The sequence below is a fragment of the Thunnus albacares genome, chromosome 24, assembly GCF_914725855.1.
Source record: "Thunnus albacares chromosome 24, fThuAlb1.1, whole genome shotgun sequence".
In the NCBI taxonomy this organism is placed as follows: Eukaryota; Metazoa; Chordata; class Actinopteri; order Scombriformes; family Scombridae; genus Thunnus; species Thunnus albacares.
In genome coordinates, this window is record NC_058129.1 from 4,292,913 (window position 1) to 4,313,454 (window position 20,542).

The window sequence follows — 20,542 nt, forward strand, 5'->3', positions numbered from 1 at the left end:
TTGCAGGTTCCTATATGTCCGTTACCCTTGGTAAAACTCTGCATCCACCAACGTAATGAACATAAACACTCTTCAACAGCGTATACCATCTAAAAGTTGAGCAAGCAGAAAAAGATGATATATTGATAGGGGACATCCCTGCCAGATGCCACATTTCACATCTATTCCATTACAAAATAAATCTCGGTCAATGGTAAATTTATGCTCAACAGTCTCAAAGGCCTTGAAGAAGAATGCAAAACAACTGAAATAAGGGAAGTAAGCAAGTAAATCTAAATCTAGTTTAATACTCTGTTGATAGAAATGTGTCTTTTGGACAGAGTATAAACTTTTAAAGGAAGAAATGACAGATTCTTCTTCTTACAAATGAAAAGTTTAAACCATAACTTTCAGTTCAGTAAACTCAGTAGTTTTGATGTTACAGCTGTACAGTCTTGGTCTGGTATGACCAGTAGCTTGTGGTGTCTAATGTCAGCAAATTCTAGGTAGATGTTGCTGTAAAACAGACATTACTGAGTCAGTTTACTGACTTTGACTCTTCTCTTCTTTTGCTATGTTACACCATGTTTGTGCATTTAACATTATTCCATAATCAATACACTGTTCAGCAAAAGTTACACAGGCACTTTAAAGCTAAAACATAGTTTTACAGTGGTCTATAAATGTGAGCATGAGCAGAGAATGGATGTAGATGTTGCCACAGGGTGACATTTAAACACTAGACTAGAGGTTATTGCCCTCTTCTAGCTCAACTTCCTGGTCAGGTTCATGCTACAGATACTTCTGTCATCTTTTTGGCTGGACTGCCCTATAACTGCATCTATCCATCATTGATTGTTGTTGTCATTTTCATTCTAGGACTGATAATATGTCACTTAACTAAATTTTAATATTTGTTCAGGCAGGAAAGTAACCATTTAGCTTCCCAATATGTGGTCAGTTTATCCAAATAATACCTATTTGAGAAAAGAGGATCTGTGTTTTGTTTGTCTGTGTGACTTACTGTCAGTTTCCACAGGTGTGTCTTGTGTCTTTTGAAAAAAAAACCACTTCTGTGTTCATGGTAAATAAAATAAAAGCAACAAATACATTTATGAATGCAAATCTTACACAAATGAAACACCGTATTGGGGTTATTTACACTCAGTGTTAATGATTAACTTGATAGTAAGTGTATTAAATCTATTTTAGAGTTGTGGTGGGTGAGTGAAATAATATATGTAACATAAAAAAGCCTACATTTTAACTAAACCCTTCTTACAACAGCACCATATACACCCAAAATCTGCTGCAATGTATTTTACGTATTTTTAATGTTTTTCTTATGCTGTAGGGATCACAGGGTTATTCAGATTAATTTTGGTTATCAGCAATAATAAATAATTGACTATTAAGAATAGGATTTAATTCACATTAAATCCACCTTGGGGGTACCACCCCGGAAGAGAGGGAAATGATAAATGATTCATCCTAAATTTTGGTAATCCCAATTAATAATTAGAGTCAAAATAAAGGGTGAAATCTGGTTAAATGCTTAATGCCTTGTCGTGGAAATTCAAGATGAATTCACAGAGAGTAAGTTGTCTTTCAGAGCTTTATTGCAATATCCAGAATACACACTTGCAAAAGCGGATCTCCCAGTTTGCTAGGCTGAAGAGATACTGACAGTATTTGTACATACAGCCACATACATCACAATCATCCCATATTTGTAACCCTTATAGGTTTCTTTTAATTAATTTACCAACTCTCTGGGGAGTTTCTCTCGGTCTTCTGAGAATTTAGAGTTGAGGGCCGAATCCTTACGTGCCTTTCCTCCTCAAGAACTTTCCCTCTCTGCCTCTGTCTAATGAGCAGTAACAGGTACAGGTTACAGTGACCAAGCCCAACACCTCACCATTGATGGCACCTGTTTTCACATTTTCACATGGGAAGCAGAGATTATAAAGTCCTACAATGTGCTTTTGACTATAAAACGGTATAACATAATCTCAAGACAATGACATAAGGGTATAAGATTCCATCTCATACCCAAATTCAGTCATAACATTGTTATAGTTGAGGTTGTAGCATCAATGAAATAACAACACAATGAAGGCAATTTTGAGTACTTTGTATGGCAGAGGTTGACTTCAACAATATTCAGACAAAAAACAGCAATATGACTTCTTGTTATAATATATCAGGGCTTATTTTACTTTACCAGTAGTAACTATACAGCCAATACTATTCAAGTATAACAAACATCCAGCACAAATCCTAGCTAATGGTGAAATTATATAGAGTGTGTAGGCTCTTTTATACAGAGATCCCGCATTACAGCCATAAAAAAGATCTGTCATTAAGCCACCTTTGCTTTTTTACACTGAACCAAACAAAGTTGGCACAATGCTGCCCCCCTGTGTGCTTTTACATAGCATGTTGGATATAGAGGTGTGGAGCGTCAGCTCCCTGTTCCACCGTGCTGGCTATCCCTTTTATACAGATGTAGATCCGGCTCTGTGACTGCCTTCATAACTGGCTTATTGGTAGAGCAACTGTGCAGCTTTCTGCATTCTGGACCAGTTTTTTTAGACATGTTGGGGCATCCTGATAATAATGAATTGCAATAATCCAACGTGGAAGAAACAAATGCAAATTACTAGTTTTTCTGTATCTTTTTGAGACAGGATATGCCTGCTTTTTGCAATGTTATGTAGGTGAAAAAAGGCAGTCCTTGAAATTTGTTTTACATAGGAGTTAAAGGACATATCCTAATCGAACATAACTCCCAAATTCCTCACGGTGGTGCTGGAGGCCAGGGTAATGCCATCTAGAGTAGCTATATCATTAGATAATGTGTTTCTAAGGTGTTTAGGGCCAAGTACGATAACTTCAGTTTTGTCTGCGTTTAGTAGCAGAAAATTGCAGGTTGTCCAGGTCTGGTTAGGGGTACAAACACTGACAATCATCATTTGGGTAAATGAAATCAACTTTAATACAGCTTTAAAAATCATTATCATTTTCTTTGTAAGTTGAACTCAATAATTGATGGTGAATTAGTACATGTTAAGTCATTCTTAGTAAATTTCCTCTTTATCCTTATGAAATACTTTCTCAGCTTTCTAACAGTTGATTATCTAGATTAACAATCTTCAGTGTCAGGGCTTGGAAAAATGTACAAGATAAACATCATCTGGAAACGCTGCCTTCATCATATCAGACATTTAGACGTCACATTCAAAAAATGTTTCATGAGGAATGCAGTTGTTTTACATTGCTGTAAATGAATTGTGTGTTCTTGTAACTATATGACACTTCTGCCAAAGTCTCTCTCGTATAAGACACAAAACATTTTTTTAGGTTTTTTTTTGCTACCTTTATCTGTAATTTGTTCATTATTATAAGGTGTGTTTTTGATGTTAAGGAGACAACAGCTACAAATAAAACCTGAACATAAAGATTTTTCATATTGCCACAAATATAAACATATTCATTTACTGACCCCTTTCAAATGCAGTGGAACATGTGCTGACAGCTTTTAGCTGATAAATGTATCAAAATATGCAGCACAGTTCTTATTTTTGTCACGACTGTCACAAATAAACTAACAAGAAAAATCACTGTTTTCATCACAGAGTTGATGAGGACTTTATGTCCTTAAGGCATGCTTGGAGTTTAGTTAACTTATTGGTTTCATCTGGCTTCATTGATAAATATAATTGGGTATCATTTGCATAACAATGAAAATTTATGGAGTGTTTCCTAATAATATCACCTAAAGGAAGCATATATAAGGTGAATAGTATTGGTCCAAGCACAGAAACTTGTGGAACCCCGTGTTAATGTATACAAACTGAAATTGATCTGATAAATAGGATTTAAACCACCTTAATGCTATTCCTTTAATGTCAATTAAATGTTCCAGTCTCTGAAATAGGATGTGATGGTCAAGGTGTCAAATGCAGCACTAAGATCTAACAAGACAAGTACAGAGAGAAGTCCTTTGTCCGATGCAATTAGGAGGTCATTTGTAACTTTCACCAGTGCTCTCTCTGTGCTATGGTGCGTTCTAAATCCTGACAGAAAATCCCCAAATAAACTATTATAATGCAGAAAGTCACACAAGTGATTGGCGACTGCTCGGTCAAGGATCTTAAAGAGAAATAGATTAGATGTAGGTCTATAGTTGGCTAAAACACCTGAATCAAGAGTAGGCTTTTTAAGAGGAGGTTTAACTACAGCTACTTTAAAGGAGTAGAAGAAACATTTCTACATTGATGGGAGTTGTTTCTTCCAGGATGACTGTAGTGGAAATTTAAGATGAATTCACAGAGAGCAAGTTGTCTTTCAGAGTTTTATTGCAATATCCAGAATACATATTTGCAAGTCCAGATCTCCCAGTTTGCTAGGCTGAAGAGATATTGAATGAAGTTCAGTGTTGGTTCTTGCATACACAGCCACATGCATCACAATCATCCCATATTCATCACCCTAACAGTTATTTTTAATTAATTCACCATATCTCTAGGGAGTTTCTTTCAGTCTCTGCTGAGAATTAAGAGTTCAAGGCCAAATCCTTATCTGCCTTTCCTCCCTGGACATTTCCTCTAAAGTTACAGTGACTGAGTCCCACACCTCACCTTTGTAACATTGTCTTAAGACAATAACATAAGTGTATGTGTTTCCGTTTCAATGACAATTATTCGTCGCCTAACCAGGCGACACATAAGTTGAAATCCCTCTAGCGTTTTATTTCACCTTCCTTGAATGTAACAATCAGCCGAAGCATGCTATTTTCATTCCACTGAGCAAAATACTGTAAGTTTCAACAAACACACACAAAATTGGCAAAGTGAAGGTTTAATATTTATTCCCATAAACTTGAAAACAAATACAACTTCAGCTGAACTTTTGTCATACCTCATTAACCCAAGGAGACATTTCTGTTCATGTGCGTCTTTCAGAAAACTTTGCTGAATGCTGAATGAGTGTTACGATAGAGATTGCTTGTATTTAGTTTGTTTGTATATTGGTACATCATGAGGATTTCTCTTTGTCAAAGGTACACATGTGATCCAAAGGTAAACAAAAGGCTAGGCCCACTTTAAAAAATTAAAAATGATTGTTTGAGACTGCATGCTTGCACATGAAAACAACCAATAGCTGGTTTGTGTACTGTCGGTCACTCACTGCCTGCTCTACTGCTGCCTTCACATGCTGTTAGGAAACTACAAAGATGGAGAACATGAACATTTCAGGAAAGTCTGCTAGGTACTGATACTCTCTGCTTTCTGAACAACAGCACATGAAGGCAGCAGTAAGAAGTACTTATGAAGTTCAGTGTTTGGAAACAGAAGCTTACATGCAGCAGCTAAAGACATAGAAGAAGAAGTAGGGGTACAAACACTGACAATCATCATTTGGGTAAATGAAATCAACCTAGTGTAGTCAATATTGTTGAAAATGTGCATAGAAACAATCTAAACAGTCTTTAATACAGCTTTAAAAATCATTATCATTTTCTTTGTAAGTTGAACTCAATAATTGATGGTGAATTAGTACATGTTAAGTCATTCTTAGTAAATTTCCTCTTTATCCTTATGAAATACTTTCTCAGCTTTCTAACAGTTGATTATCTAGATTAACAATCTTCAGTGTCAGGGCTTGGAAAAATGTACAAGATAAACATTATCTGGAAACGCTGCCTTCATCATATCAGACATTTAGACGTCACATTCAAAAAATGTTTCATGAGGAATGCAGTTGTTTTACATTGCTGTAAATGAATTGTGTGTTCTTGTAACTATATGACACTTCTGCCAAAGTCTCTCTCGTATAAGACACAAAACATTTTTTTAGGTTTTTTTTTGCTACCTTTATCTGTAATTTGTTCATTATTATAAGGTGTGTTTTTGATGTTAAGGAGACAACAGCTACAAATAAAACCTGAACATAAAGATTTTTCATATTGCCACAAATATAAACATATTCATTTACTGACCCCTTTCAAATGCAGTGGAACATGTGCTGACAGCTTTTAGCTGATAAATGTATCAAAATATGCAGCACAGTTCTTATTTTTGTCACGACTGTCACAAATAAACTAACAAGAAAAATCACTGTTTTCATCACAGAGTTCACTACTATAAATGCCTATTGTAAGCTTTTACAAGTTGCATTTGCAAATTTTACTGTCAAGGAGTAAGTGAAGGCAGCATCTGCACAACAGGAAAGGAGTCACCGAACAGCATTGCTGCCACCTCATGGTAAAAATGTACAATGCCTCAGATGACCCTTCACACAGAGAGAATGTTGACTGAAAATAAATAAACTGGATCACTTGTGTGTGGTGCAGTTATTTCACACTAAGAAACAAGGCACATGAACATAACCAGATGACTGTGCTATGTGCATTTCCACATCCTAGATTGTTGAACAGACACAGGATGTTTTGTTATGATGTGCATCAGCATAGACAGGAAACAGAAAGCTACACACAGTAGGTTTGTGGTAAGAAATCTGATGCAATTTGCCTAGATGGTGGTGGAAATATGATTCAACCGTGAGGTATTGACGTGTGTTGTTTCACAATCGTGCATGTTGATATAAAGGTTTGTATTAGAGCTCTGCCACAACTGGCCACAAGTAAGACTTAAGGGTTTATAATAGTCAGTTTCTTTTCATTCTCTTCTCCAGCAGCTGATTTCATATTTTATTTGTTTTATATTAAAAACATGGAAGTATAGGGGATGTACTGTAAGATATGGAGACAGTATAACAAGTAATTGTTGTTACAGATTGTGTCAAGTCAGTACACAAGTAAATCTTAATACCCATTTTTAAAAGAAGCTCTCTTTGATGAACGTCAGTAACTTATCACAAAATAATTTAACAAGACAGACAACAGTAAAAGGTTTCACAAAATAAAATGACAAAACAGAAATCATTGCAACATTTCAGAAAACAACCCAACAAAAGAGGAAAACCCAAAGAGAAAACACAGAGGTTCCCAAATTGTCACACAGATAACGAGGTGATATATGAAGCAGCTTGTTTTTCTTCAGTACTGCCTTTGTTGGTGGTTATTTGGTTTCACCAGTCACAAGTCTCAAATTTGGCAGCAGTCACTCACAGATGCTGTCACTAAATGGCTAAACTTAACTTTAAAAATGTGAAGCTAAAGGCTGTGATACACAACCCAGTAAGTCCAAACTGAATCAAGTCCAACTGCTAGCAAGCTTAAGACTCGCACAGGTTTTCAGGAGGTGGTGGAGAGAAAGCAAAAGCTAAAAGGTAAGTGAATATTGGACTTAAATTCACCTGGCGGCCAGAAACACAACTCCTGTGTTGTTCCTTGTCTGCTGGATATGTGAGTAGTCAATGTTTGTTAACATCACATTAGCATAATTTAGCAAACATTTACACAACCGATTGATAAGGTGATTTATAAGGTGTTAGCTTGTTTAGGAGTTCTTCTTCCCTTTGGTGGCTGAAAATTGATAAATGTTGATTTTAAATTTATGATATCAAACAAATTATATTCCATGGGATGTTAAACGTCCCTTTTCAAAAGTAAGAAAATGTGCCTCTGAAGCTGCTAAGATTTTTTTTGTTGTTAAATCTGTTTTAGCATTAAGGTGGTGCCTTGGTTGATTTATGCAAATTTCACCATGTTGTTTTTGTAGATTGTGTTTACTCACCACAAACAGAAAATGCATCATTTCTGAAAACCCTCTCCTTTTCCTGTTGACTTTATACGTTTGCTATGTGGAGTCCTATATATGCAAAATGTTCGCTCAACATTTTGCCCAACACTTAAATATTTAAAACTCAAAAGAACTTATCTTTGCCTCAATTTGCGAGACCTTCAGTAAATCGTCCACAAGGAATGAATGGACAAGAGGTTCCTGTGAGTTTTACCAACTTAAATGCAAGAGTTTTTTTTTTTTCTGAAATGTCACCGTGTTTTCTAGTTTTTGAAATATTGTAATAATTTTGTGTTGTGCACTTCAAGGCCAGCATATGCATATTTTACCCTTTGTTATTCTCCATGTCATTTCAGTAAAGGGGTTGCAAGCAAGGTTTATCAGAGTAATGCTGTTCTTCCAGTACAGTTCTCAGGTTTTGGTACTTTATTTGTATATTTTGATTCAATGTTACTTTATACTTTGTTAAATGTATAAATTGTACTTATTACTACACTATAAATTTATCTGAAAGCTGTAGTTGCTATTGGTTTACAAATAAATTTAAACTTACCAGTTTTCCAGAACGTTCCAGATAGATTCAGTGTTGAGTGGCTTTTCTACAACCTTCCAGTTATATAAATAGTAGTATAAATACAGGGGCCTCAAGACCAAGACAATTTATTTTCACTATAATTCCATCCATAAGTAACACAATGACAGAATGTATGACTATTTTGGTCATGGGTTTCATACACTTCCTGTAATAAAACATCTAAAAGCAAAAATCTTCTCAGACGGGGGAGCCTGGGACAAAATCTTATCAAATGGGGGTCCATGGTCTAATTTGTGTCAGGGCTCCTGGACGTGAAAAGTTTGAGAACTACTGATCTAAAGAGTTGAGTTATCCATGTGAGGGGAAACATTAGAGGCGGAGATAGGAATAAACAAATGAGAATGAATCTTGTGATAATTCTAGTGATATATTATCTCGAGAAATCAGCCTTTTTTTATCTTGAGATCACCAGTTAATTTATGTCGTGATCTCGGGATGACAGCATTAAAAAAATAATTACGAGCACGGCCGTTCTCGGCTTCTGTGGAAATGTCCACCATGTAAATACAGTAATGTAATCATGGATGTATATGAATGTAATGTGGAAGTAAATATTTATTAGGCTACTTCATGGACGTATTATAAGAGCTGGATAGGGCGCTGCCGCTCAGTCTTGCAGCTATTTCTCCCAGTGGCCACTTGTGATATTGCACCGAAAAATCCCCCTGCAACTTCAAAAGCATTTTCCATAGACTGTATGGCATTTTCCCATGGAGAGCTCTTACAATACATCTATGCGTTTTCCCCATAGACCACCACTGTAAAAGAGAAGTCTGCAAAACTGTTGACAGGATACCTCGAAATGCAAACAGGGTCAATTATGACTATTTGTAGAACTTTCCTTAAGCCGAGAAAAGCGATTTTAAAAATAAGTGACGTCATCACAATGTAAAGTCTATAGGCCGAGCGGGAACTCCTGGGCGGGGCTTACGGGTATGGAAGCGTAATACATTCACGTCAGGAAAAAAAAATTGCCCTGTTTTTCAGTTTTTCCAAGATAATTATATCGGAAATTCTGAGAAAAGTTTGCCGCCATCTGAATTTCGTTGTGCCTAAAGTAGTGTAATTATGGTAACAACGGCCTCTGAGCCAGGTGAAGATCTGAGAGATACATATACGCTTTTTCTTTCATGTTCTTTTATGAACATAATTGTACTTTTTCTCATGTTTGACCTGTTGTAAGTTTTATTTTTGCCAATGGGTTATCAGATGAATTCTAAGGATTGCTGGTCCAGATGTCTTCTCTAACCTTATTAAAGTCAAGTCACCCCACTGTACCTGTTTGTGGAAATTGCAAACTAAAATCACCTCTCAACTCAGCTAAGCTCAGCTGTTTGTTTCATCATTTTTTGGGCTTGGGTTAAACATTTTTGTCTGTCCTTAGGTGCCTGTGCAAAGGGGACAAATTAATAGCAATAACATCTATATTACTTAAAGACACAAGTATCTTCCAATGTGTGAAGCCAAAACCAAAATAAAACTGGATTAAACTAAACCAGTCGGAACATGTAATTCGAGCTCTCAAAAATGAGAATAGAATTATTATTATTTTTCTATGAAAACCTTTCTCAGAATTTCCATCTTATTATCTTGTTGATTCAGAAAAACAGCAGATTGGATTGAATGGGCGCCATTTTTGGTCCTGTATCCACCTCTTATAATACATCCATGACCTATTTAAAAGAAATAACATGATCTGCACCTATGACTTTTGTTATAAACCGATCCCGTTCTACATACTGCGTTACGGTAGGTGGCGGTATGTACGTATAAATCGGTATTTCAATCCGCCAATAAACGCAAGGAGGAAGAAAAAGAAGCTATGACGTTTGTCGCCGACAGGTGGCTTATTTAAAGGAGTGGTTGACTACTCAAACGAAGTTGCACACTAAACCACGAGTTTGACAACCAGCTGAGACAAGGCAGGACAACCTCTCCCTGACAGGTATGAGATTCAAATGTCGATTTTTATTCTCTTTGTTCACATGTTTACTGAGATAACTTAAAATAGCTAGATGAAGAGAAAATTTAACAAAAAACAATCTATTTTGTATGATGTCATACGTATGCTTCTATTTTAGTATGAACTAACCGGAATCGCACAACTTCAAAATGTATACTGTAAAATGCTATTTATAGTCAATAACAGGAAGCATATGGTGTTATATGTTCGTCACATAAAGAAATTTCTGCTTAGTGTACTTTTAAATTACTGGATAACCTCACTGTTTGTTCATTATCAAGTTGTGCATCAAAGTTTGTGAACCCGGCGAGTAATTTGACAGTTTAGTTCATTTAATGCCGAGAAAGTGATTAGACAACTTCCTCTACTACAGTGATTCATCGATATCTAACGGGCTAACTGTTATGTAAAATAATGTGCAGTGAGAGAAAAATGAACTGTCTTTGAAATGCAGTGGTGGCAGAAATAAAATCACTATTAAAAGTATACTCATATTGTAGAAAATGCTCCCTTTTGAGTGTTATATTACTGTTAACTAAATTATTGGATTGTAAATAGTTAAGCATTAATGTATAAGTAGAATTTCATTGTGTAACCTGGTTGAGGGGGAGCTCATTTGAATTGTTTTACAATGTCGGGTAGTTTAATCTTTAGCAATGCATTGTATTTTAGAAGGTGATCACATATTTGGAATGAAAAGTTGAATCTGAAGTAGAGCTGCAATGATTAGTCGCCTGACAATATTAATGAACTATTTTCAGAATCATCTTTATCAGCCAAATGTGTTTTACACATACATCTGAAGACATCACCATCAACTCTTATGATATTAAAAACGTGCATTTTTACTATTTTCTCGCATTTTATAGACAAAAATGACTAAGGTTAAGTGAGAAAATGATCAATAATGAAAATAATCGTTAGTTGCAGCACAAAATGTGAAGCACTAGAGTTAAACGTACTGATTCATGGCAGAGTCTGTGTCTTCACCTTGCACATGAAGTATGTTGAAACAGTATGTTGAAACATCAAGGGTATGCCACAGGGTTAAACTTTGTTTTTAACACTTTTTGTCAGACAGCCAAAGTAATTGTGCATGTGTACTTGCTCTCTGTCACTCTTTCATAGGCACACGTGCACGGGCGCACGCACACACATACACACACACACATACATTCATGAAGAGCCTGACTCAGCAAAATGTTTACTATAAATCTGAGACCAAAATTAATATTTAAAAATAACATATCATAGACTGTGACAATAAATGTTACAATAAAATAAGTGTATAGAAGCTGTAGGTAATGTGGTGCTCTGTGAATCATTACTGAAAGAACCTGACCTGAGATTCTGTCCTTTCAGTTTGCAGATTTATGTGTTAACTCAAGAGTTTCATGACAGAGTCACAGTGAGGCTCAAACATATCTTTAAATCATCTCATCACCTAATTTATAAACCCTCAACTTAATATTGTATTGAAATCCTACCTGTAACACATGTATAACTGTATATTAACTTTAGTCACTGTACCTGAGCCATTACTACTGTTATTTAGTAAACAGCACTAATTTTTATCTTAACAAGAGTCAATACATTTTTAATTAAATCATTTTCAAAAACTACTGTCAGCCTATCCTAAGGGAGGCGTCTCTTCTTACCTTAAAGGAGCACCAGAGAACCTCAGAGATGAGCAGGAGTCGGGAACTTTGGTCGGAGTGTAAAAAAAAAAAAAATACAAACCAGTTTTATTTGGTTTTACAAAGCAAGCAATCTAAGACTTCAAAAATAGTAAAATACAAAAAAAACAAAAATTAAAAGATTAAAGAGAGTCTCTAAGAGATCCCTCCAAAGGCCCTAAGGAAAAAGTGATCTTTCCAAAAGAAAAAGGAACCAACTCTCCGAACCTCTCTCGGCTTTTCTTTTTATTAATCTATAACATCCTCATACTTGTGTAATCACATTACACCGCACCGCAATTTCATGCCATTGCATGACTTTACACAAAATAGTGAGCTTACATCACAGTACAAGGAACTTTTGAACTCCCTCTTATTCACATTTTGAGACTGTTATCAAAGGATTTCTGCAAGATGCATGAACACAGCTCTTTCAGAATTTCAGGTGGCTGCGTTTAGTTTTGTGATGTTTGTTTAGTATTTGTATAATCACTCTAGAACATTCGGTTCCAGTTTAATAGACGTTGCACAAGTTATGCAAATTCCTCAGAAACTGGTAACACATTAACTTATGTCAATTTGTCCCCGAGTTTAATTAAATAAAATAGTTCAAAGTAGGCTTGAATAGAGTTTGTCTCAGCCACATATAGTGGAACTTCCAACAAAATAATGTTCATGTCTTAATGACACATATGCAGTAACTCTGCATATGAGAGATCAGTAAATATATTGTAGGGACATGTCCTTACTACCCAAATCTACTCAGCATATTGTGGTAACATTGTGTAACTCTTTGTCCCCACAGTCATGTTCCTGTACCTCTTGGGGCTGGTGGTGCTCTACTACCTGTACCGCTGGGTGATGGAGCTGCCCAGGGTCTCTGACAAGGGCAGCAAGTATGTGTACATCACCGGCTGCGACAGTGGCTTTGGTAACCTCCTGGCCCGGCATCTGGACAAGCAGGGCTTCAGAGTCATCGCTGCTTGTTTCACCGAGAAAGGAGAGGAGGATCTGAGGAAGTCCTGCTCCAGCAACCTGATCACGACACATCTGGATGTTAGGTCAAAAGAAAGCGTCACCAAAGTTGCAGAGATGATCAAGGACAAAGTCGGGGAGCGAGGTGCGTGTGGAGGGTGTCTGTCTTTTGTTGTTCCTTTTTTTATTTTTTCCAACCAGTTTGTCCCATTGGGAGGGGAACAGTGCTTTTGGATATATAATTGGGGATTATCAGTTTAATCTAGCTCAACTCCAACACAATCAAATATACCAACCAACACCCAACACATCACTCTTCTCTATATTGTTCTCAGCATGTATTAACATGCTTTGAGTTTCCTCTCCTTCAAGATGTGACTCAGTTCTGCTCTCAAGACTTGACAGGCTAGAATTGAAAGAAAAGTCTTTAAAAATCATTTAACTGACCGGGTGTCGTCCGTGTGATTCTTCTAGGCTTATGGGCTGTAGTGAACAACGCAGGCGTGGCCATCCCCTCCGCCCCGTGCGATTGGCTTACCATTGATGACTACAAGTCCATGCTGGACGTGAACCTGAACGGGGTAATCAGCGTGACCCTGAGCGTCCTGCCGCTGATAAAGAAGGCCAGGGGAAGGGTGGTGAACGTAGCCAGTGTGTTTGGGAGGATCAGTGTTACGGGAGGCCCATACACCATTTCCAAGTATGGTGTGGAGGCTTTCAATGACAGTCTCAGGTGAAACATTAACTCACATCAACAATTATATGTCAGTGTGTCAATACAAAGATATCTTTCTTTCAGTATCAAAGTTTGCACACCTGCTCTGATATAATCAAATATCTCGCTTAGGTTAGGTATGGCGCCTTTTGGTGTCAAAGTCCTCTGCATTGAGCCAGGGTTCTTCAAAACAAACGTGACCGACGTTGCTATCCTGAGCAAAAATGTGAAGATGCTGTGGGACAGATTGCCCCAGGAGGTCAGAGACGACTATGGACAGCAGTATCTACAAAACTGTACGTTTTTAATCACTTCTTTTCCTCATTTATTTGTGTGTTTTGTATTCAGCTATATATTTATTCCACTCTCTTTTTTTCCCCCCCTCCAAGCGCTTGATATAATAGCAAACAAAGTTGCCAAGATAAGTGATGCAGATCTGATGAAGGTGGTCAGCTGTATGGAGCACGCTGTATCTGCTGTCCGGACCCGCACCCGCTACTCCCCAGGCTGGGACGCCAAGCTATTCTGGCTGCCGCTGTCGTACATGCCAACCTGTTTTACTGATTACATCATGAGGAAAGAAGGCACTCCTATCGCCAGGTCGATGCAATAAAGTGTACTTATTTTCATCTGTGTGCAGATTTCATTTTCCTCTTAACTAAACAACTTTACAAGTATATTGATGTTTTGTCATTTCTCATAGAATCCCACAGCTGGTCTTGTCTTTTTCACCAGCAATTGAAAGTGGGAATGTTCAAGGCCAGCTAATCTACAAGCAGATACTAGTATAATGTCATTAACCTTGGTGATAGGCATGTGTGAAAGGTCAAGGTCAAGGGGAGCAATAAAAATTTTGACTTGATTACAAAGTACATGTGGAGCAGTACTTTTGTTTGTATGGTTCCTTCTGCAGAAATGGAAACTTGAAATAGATTTGATTGTTGTAATCAGAGGAATCCCTGCATATCTAATTGTTACATGGCACAGAAATAATTAATACATGTATGTTTAACTTTGTGAATTTTATCAAGAGCAGCGGAGACAGAGCTGTCATGTCACCTATAAGACATCCTGGATCAACTTGGTAATGAAATCATCCAGACATTCAGAAAATGTGGATGTTTTGAGTTATTTGTAAATGTGCATGATTGGAAACCAGCTGCAATAGTCTTATCTTTTCCACAGTGGGAGGCTCTAGTGTTCATATGGAGGTAAATCAGTGCCGTAATTTGAATATCAGCAACTGAATACCAAAATAAAATTTGAAGTTTGATCACTACTGAATACTGTTTAAATTTAAATATCACTGAATTTATTGTGCTGAAATATTTAACTTTCTGAATTCATGTGGACTGAATTTCACTGAGATTCTCAAGTCACTTTAAAGTTGAACAATTTCAAAAACTTTTTCCAGTATACTTATTTTAAGGTTCTGAAATTCAGATAAAAAAAACTCTTCTGCTTAAAGTCCAAAAGCTATATCCAAGTTGTTCTTTCAGTGATCAAGTCAGATAAAAAAATTCCAAGTCAAAGTCCAGTCAGTCTCTTGTTGCTCAAATACTTTGTATTAAAAGAACTTAAGTTATAACATAACTAGACATGTCTAGTACTTACATATGTTGACCATGAAAAGCTACATGTATTTACTCATGAGTTTGTTACCCTCAAGTTTAAACAAACACACATGCAATATTTGTCCACTGTTTTATTTCAGTATGTGACAAACTGCAACACAGATCAGATAGCTAAACATGGCTCAAGAGTGCCATCTTGTGGTCATAGAGGATGAGGACAGCCATTTCATGAAAAATCCCCATTAGGAACAAGATTCTCAACGACAACATATTAAAGCCTCAGAAATATACAGTTGACAAGTTTTGTGTAAAGACAGCATTTATTCCATCTTTATTTCAATGGAAACATTAAATATAACTTTCTTTCATGGATGACAGGACAGGTACATTTTGTATTTTTGACATGTTTTACAAACCAAGTGCTCCTAACCGCAGGACCCCATTCCTTTGATTTCTCCTCTTCTACTGACAACAGTTAGATAGTTTAGATGTTTACGAGTGCTCCTCAGCCAGCTTCTCGGCCTTCTGGACGACCTCCTCGATGGGGCCGACCATGTAGAAAGCCTGCTCGGGCAGAGGATCGTACTCACCTAAAAAAGGGAAATGGGTATAAAAAGGAAACATTAGTAAACAGAATAGATTGAAAGTAGGTGGTATGGTTGCAAGAACAGTCAAGAACTATGTGAATACTACAGGTGCTACAACAAGTTACAGTCACTCACCACCAAGGATGCTCTTGAAGCCCTTGATAGTTTCCTTGAGGGGCACCAGCTTGCCCAAGTGGCCGGTGAAGACCTCAGCCACCTGGAAGGGCTGGGACAGGAAACGCTGGATCTTACGGGCGCGGGCCACAGTCAGCTTGTCCTCCTCAGACAACTCATCCATACCCAAGATGGCAATGATATCCTGCAGGGATTTGTAGTCCTAAAGGAGGAAAGGTGATCGGAACAGATTAGCCTGGTAAATGTTTAATTGATTTTGTAAAAAAAATAAAATAAACGTTTCAAAAAGACACTCAGTAAGTTCTGCACCTGAAGGATTTTCTGCACGCCACGAGCGACATCGTAGTGCTCAGCTCCGACGATGTTGGGGTCCATGATACGGGAGGTTGAATCCAGGGGGTCGACAGCGGGGTAGATACCCAGCTCAGCGATGGCACGGGACAACACAGTGGTGGCGTCCAAGTGAGCGAAGGTGGTGGCGGGGGCAGGGTCAGTCAAATCGTCAGCGGGCACATAGATGGCCTAGTGGGGAAAATTAGAGTTACTTGAAGTACTAATACCAGATACGGAACAGTGTACTGGCACAACGCAGCTCGAGTCAGTTATACTTTTTAAACTTTTTACCTGCACAGATGTGATTGAACCCTTCTTGGTGGTGGTGATTCTCTCCTGCATGGTACCCATGTCAGTGGCCAGAGTGGGCTGGTAACCCACAGCAGAGGGGATACGACCCAGCAGGGCAGACACCTGAGAGGTAACAAGATGACTTCGGTCAACAAGCCTCAGCTGAATCTGATGTGTAGATTTGCCATTTTGACACACTATTTAACTAACTGCATCTTTAATTCAAAATTGTTCCCTTTAACACTAAACTGCTATTTCAAATGTATCTTGTGATTTTTAAGGAAACACTTGCTGCCCTTGTGACTGCTACTGGTGGACACGACTGATGTAATACTGACCTCAGAGCCAGCCTGTGTGAAACGGAAGATGTTGTCGATGAAGAGCAGCACATCCTGACCCTCCTGGTCACGGAAGTACTCTGCCACGGTCAGTCCAGTCAGAGCCACTCTGGCACGGGCACCGGGGGGCTCGTTCATCTGTCCGTACACCAGCGCCACCTAGCAGGGGGGAAGAGAGGTCAGTGTTAAGATGCTATGATAAATATGCCTTTATTCCCGCACTCAATGTGTCACACGTCAAAGTTGTAATTTCTTCTAGAGGCTTCCACAATCCTCACCTTGGAGGTGGTGTCCTTCAGGTTGATGACACCGGACTCAATCATTTCATGGTACAAGTCATTTCCCTCACGGGTACGCTCTCCCACACCGGCAAACACAGAGTAACCACCATGGGCCTTGGCCACATTGTTGATCAGCTCCATGATCAATACAGTCTTGCCTACACCAGCACCACCGAACAGACCTGTGAGAAAGCGGAGTGTGTTAAGTATTACAAACAGCCTGATTTCATGATGAAGCCATCACACATCCTACTGCATAAGACTAGTGCAAGCAGATATTTGTTCTTTCACACATACCAATCTTTCCTCCCTTGGCGTAGGGGGCCAGCAGGTCCACAACCTTAATGCCAGTGACCAGAATCTCCTGCTCCACACTCATGTCAGTGAATTCAGGGGCTTCAGCGTGGATGGGTGCAGTCCTGTGGGGGAAAAGAAAAAAAATATTCAGGTAAATTCATTTAACAAAGTGGAAAGACCTTTAATCTAAAATTTTGAATGCTCTTTCATACTTAGTATGGCAAGCTCTAAGCTAAATATTGAGCCTTGCATTTCAATTCTGTCAAAGATATACGTCGCTTATTGTGAGAGTCATTACATTAAATCAATAATGTTGTTTTGATAGTGAACTTACTGCTTGGTGGAGATGGGACCCCTCTCATCAATGGGCTCGCCAATGACATTCATGATCCTGCCCAGTGTCTCGGGACCCACTGGGATTCTGATGGGGGCACCGGTGTCCAGGACTTTCTGTCCACGGACCAGACCTTCAGTACCATCCATAGCGATTGTACGTACTGTGTTCTCCCCTAAAGACAAAGTAGTTTAAGTTAATTTGCTATTGTAATTGATTTCCTGTCTTCTGTCTATTTAAAAAGGGGTATATGACTTAGGATTGTAATCCAAATTGCTCACCAAGATGCTGTGCTACCTCCAGGACTAGCCTGGACTCGCGGCCGGCGACTTCCAGGGCGTTGAGGATGGGTGGGAGCCCCTCATCAAACTGGACGTCCACGACGGCACCGATGACAGCCACGATGCGCCCGTTGGCGGTGGCGGCAGCAGCGGCAGGTGCGACATAGTCTCTGCCTGTAAAGTTATGCAGACAGTGTGTGCATTTAGTTCAGTGTCCTACATGTGCACTACAGTCGTGACCTTGCTGTGCCACCAGTCTGCAATTTATACCATTCTGTACAATGCTGAAGTTTGCTTCTCATCAGGGTCAAGGAGAAAGTGAAGGGAAACAAATATTTAGTGACTGATTCTCTTTTTCACCATTTACACTTATGAACAGGTGTTAAGACATTGTAGGAGAAGTCTCAACACTGTTTAAACCCCACTTCCAGATTGGGGAAATCTTTATTTTGCTTATGAAAAAAAAGGGCGATTTCACTGACATTTCCCCATCCAGAGGTCCAGATCCATGGTTTTTGATCTGGACCTCATCTAATGTGGTCTGGATGTGGAAAAAGCTGTGAAATCTCCCATTCAGTTTTCACAAACAGAATTAATGTTTCACAAATCTGAAATTGTGTTTTAATGAGTCTCTGGAGTCTCCTTGTTAATCTAATCCAGATCTGACAGGTTTAAGTATAGGGAGTTTTGATCTGCACCTGATCTAATGTGGTCTGGATTAAGATATCAGTGAAATCACCCTTTTTCACTCTTTTGATAAAACAAAATTAAAGGTTTCACAAATCAGAAAGTGGGTTTTAAGAGCGTTAATACTTCAATGTCAACACTTTTTCACAAGTGTAAGGGGTGTTAAACGGAGAATCTGCCTCTAAATATCATTATTTCAAGCAGTCACACAGCTGCGTATCTCAATGTCAAATGATTGTTGTCGGCCAACGCTAAACTATGATTCAGCTTTTTTAACAACTGAAATGATCGAGCGACGCCCTCAAACACAAAACAATGAACGTACTTGTGTAAAATATCAGTAGACTTTCACCAGTTTAAACTCTAAACAAGCCACTTCCCCGACTAAATATAACATTAGTGTGGACAGACTGGCAGATGAACGAAATGTATTTCGTGCCAACGACAGCTAAACGACCTAGTAAGTTTAATCTTCCTTAATCTATAAACTTCATTTGTGTAACTACGTTAACTTAACGTGTCTTAGCTGCGGGTAAATGCCGTCTAACCTTGCTAATCTACTAGCCTCGCACCGCCTCATGTCATTACACAAAGGTCATTACTGCTAGCACAAGAAAAACACAACCTGGTCAATTTCTGACGCATTAAATCTGTCATTGGGAGCAAATATGTGCATGTGTATCCATTTGATATCTTGGAATAGCTCCAACAAATTGCAATTTTGACATTTCAGCATCAAGGCCTGCTACACCGCCAGCGTGTTGCTAGCATAGCATAACGTTAGCCCCAATCCCTCCTCTGACAAGCGCTTTAAATGCGTCTTTTTTCTAACAAGATTTCACTCCAAAATGCACCATGCATGGTGGACTTACGTGAGAGGACGGCTGGGGATCCAACGAGGGCCTTCAGGGGCTGGACCCCAGGCTTGAGAGCCTGCAGAGCCCCGGTGCAGCAGCGTCCCACAGCTCCTAACATGGTCAAAATGGCTGAAGGTGGAAAGAGACAGAGGAACTGAGGGCTTTATAATGAATGACCGCTGAGGTGAACTGCGCCTGCGTGCAACGTAAAAGGGCTATACTGAGCATGCGCAGACCAGCTGACATTCTGCCCTCCACAGACCTGTCCCAGTTGACAGTAAATGTGACTGCAAAAGGTTAAACACAATTCAAGTCATCATTAAAATCGGTCATTTCTTCAATCAATGTAGACTTAGATTGGAAAAGGTGGTGCAGACACCCCCTTTGGAGTCATGGTCCCACAAGTACACAATGTCCCATGTCAAGGGAAGTGCTGCTCCCCCTGGGTAACTCGGTGTTCAATGCAGTCACTATTTGCTTAGGTCACTGACAGCACACTTCTGACAGCACACTTATCCCCCCAAAACATGGCAAAGGCTTCCACAGTTGTGTGTTGTTGCTGATTGCATGTGTCAGCCTTTCTGAACTTAAAGATCCCATCCAGACATGTTTATATGAAATACTCTACTTTGACTAATAATTTGTGTCTGATATGTTTTTTCCACCTAAAAAGTTAAATTATGTAGCCTAAATCCTTAAAATTACATCTTCTCCTTCTACCTCATTAAAAATTTCAAAATCTATAAATATGCAAATATTGTTGATTTCTAAAGTTTTCCTGCTGGACTATAGACTGTAAAAACATAATGGACGTAGCCACTGTGACGTCACTCATTGGTCTGTGGACCATGGATGTGAAAGAGCCCTGTTCATTCCTATGAAAGTTGCTCAGTGGCACATGAAGCCAAAAAAGCCACTTCCAGATGTAAAGACAT

General features: G+C 38.7%; 3 protein-coding genes across 4 annotated transcripts in view; 2 read left to right on the plus strand and 1 right to left on the minus strand.

The window, feature by feature from the left end:
• The first annotated feature begins 7,063 nt into the window (after nucleotides 1-7,063).
• Nucleotides 7,064-15,407, plus strand: LOC122976217 (retinol dehydrogenase 16-like). Of its 2 annotated transcripts, XM_044344556.1 has the most exons (6): nucleotides 7,066-7,275; nucleotides 10,126-10,228; nucleotides 12,728-13,042; nucleotides 13,372-13,630; nucleotides 13,745-13,908; nucleotides 14,002-15,407. In XM_044344556.1, exons 3-6 carry the CDS (start codon nucleotides 12,730-12,732, stop codon nucleotides 14,223-14,225), a joined length of 960 nt encoding a protein of 319 aa, XP_044200491.1. In that variant the 5' UTR covers nucleotides 7,066-7,275; nucleotides 10,126-10,228; nucleotides 12,728-12,729; the 3' UTR covers nucleotides 14,226-15,407. The 2 variants fall into 2 exon arrangements, with proteins under 2 accessions (XP_044200492.1, XP_044200491.1); XM_044344557.1 differs by lacking the exon at nucleotides 10,126-10,228 and having other exon boundaries at nucleotides 7,064-7,275.
• LOC122976216 (ATP synthase subunit beta, mitochondrial) lies at nucleotides 15,303-19,759 on the minus strand. Its single transcript, XM_044344555.1, has 10 exons — nucleotides 19,623-19,759; nucleotides 18,064-18,237; nucleotides 17,783-17,957; nucleotides 17,449-17,570; nucleotides 17,149-17,333; nucleotides 16,871-17,029; nucleotides 16,533-16,655; nucleotides 16,218-16,430; nucleotides 15,909-16,110; nucleotides 15,303-15,776 (listed from the first exon to the last, which is right to left on the minus strand). The coding sequence occupies exons 1-10, from the start codon at nucleotides 19,723-19,725 to the stop codon at nucleotides 15,679-15,681; spliced, it is 1,554 nt and encodes a 517-aa protein (XP_044200490.1). The 5' UTR covers nucleotides 19,726-19,759; the 3' UTR covers nucleotides 15,303-15,678.
• Nucleotides 18,244-20,542, plus strand: part of LOC122976215 (collagen alpha-1(XXVIII) chain-like) — a 47,365-nt gene continuing 45,066 nt past the window's right edge. The window contains exon 1 of the mRNA XM_044344554.1: nucleotides 18,244-19,210. The gene's annotated coding sequence lies outside the window, so the exon portion shown is untranslated. The remainder of the gene's footprint in view (nucleotides 19,211-20,542) is intronic.

Coding starts and splice junctions, on each gene's coding strand:
- LOC122976217 (XM_044344557.1), top strand. CDS start 12,730: ATGTTCCTGTACCTCTTGGGGCTGGTGGTGCTCTACTACCTGTACCGC. Junction 13,043..13,371: donor GGACAAAGTCGGGGAGCGAG/GTGCGTGTGGAG, acceptor TGATTCTTCTAG/GCTTATGGGCTGTAGTGAAC. Junction 13,631..13,744: donor GCTTTCAATGACAGTCTCAG/GTGAAACATTAA, acceptor TATCTCGCTTAG/GTTAGGTATGGCGCCTTTTG.
- LOC122976216 (XM_044344555.1), bottom strand. CDS start 19,725: ATGTTAGGAGCTGTGGGACGCTGCTGCACCGGGGCTCTGCAGGCTCTC. Junction 18,238..19,622: donor ATCCCCAGCCGTCCTCTCAC/GTAAGTCCACCA, acceptor ATAACTTTACAG/GCAGAGACTATGTCGCACCT. Junction 16,656..16,870: donor TCACACAGGCTGGCTCTGAG/GTCAGTATTACA, acceptor GTTACCTCTCAG/GTGTCTGCCCTGCTGGGTCG.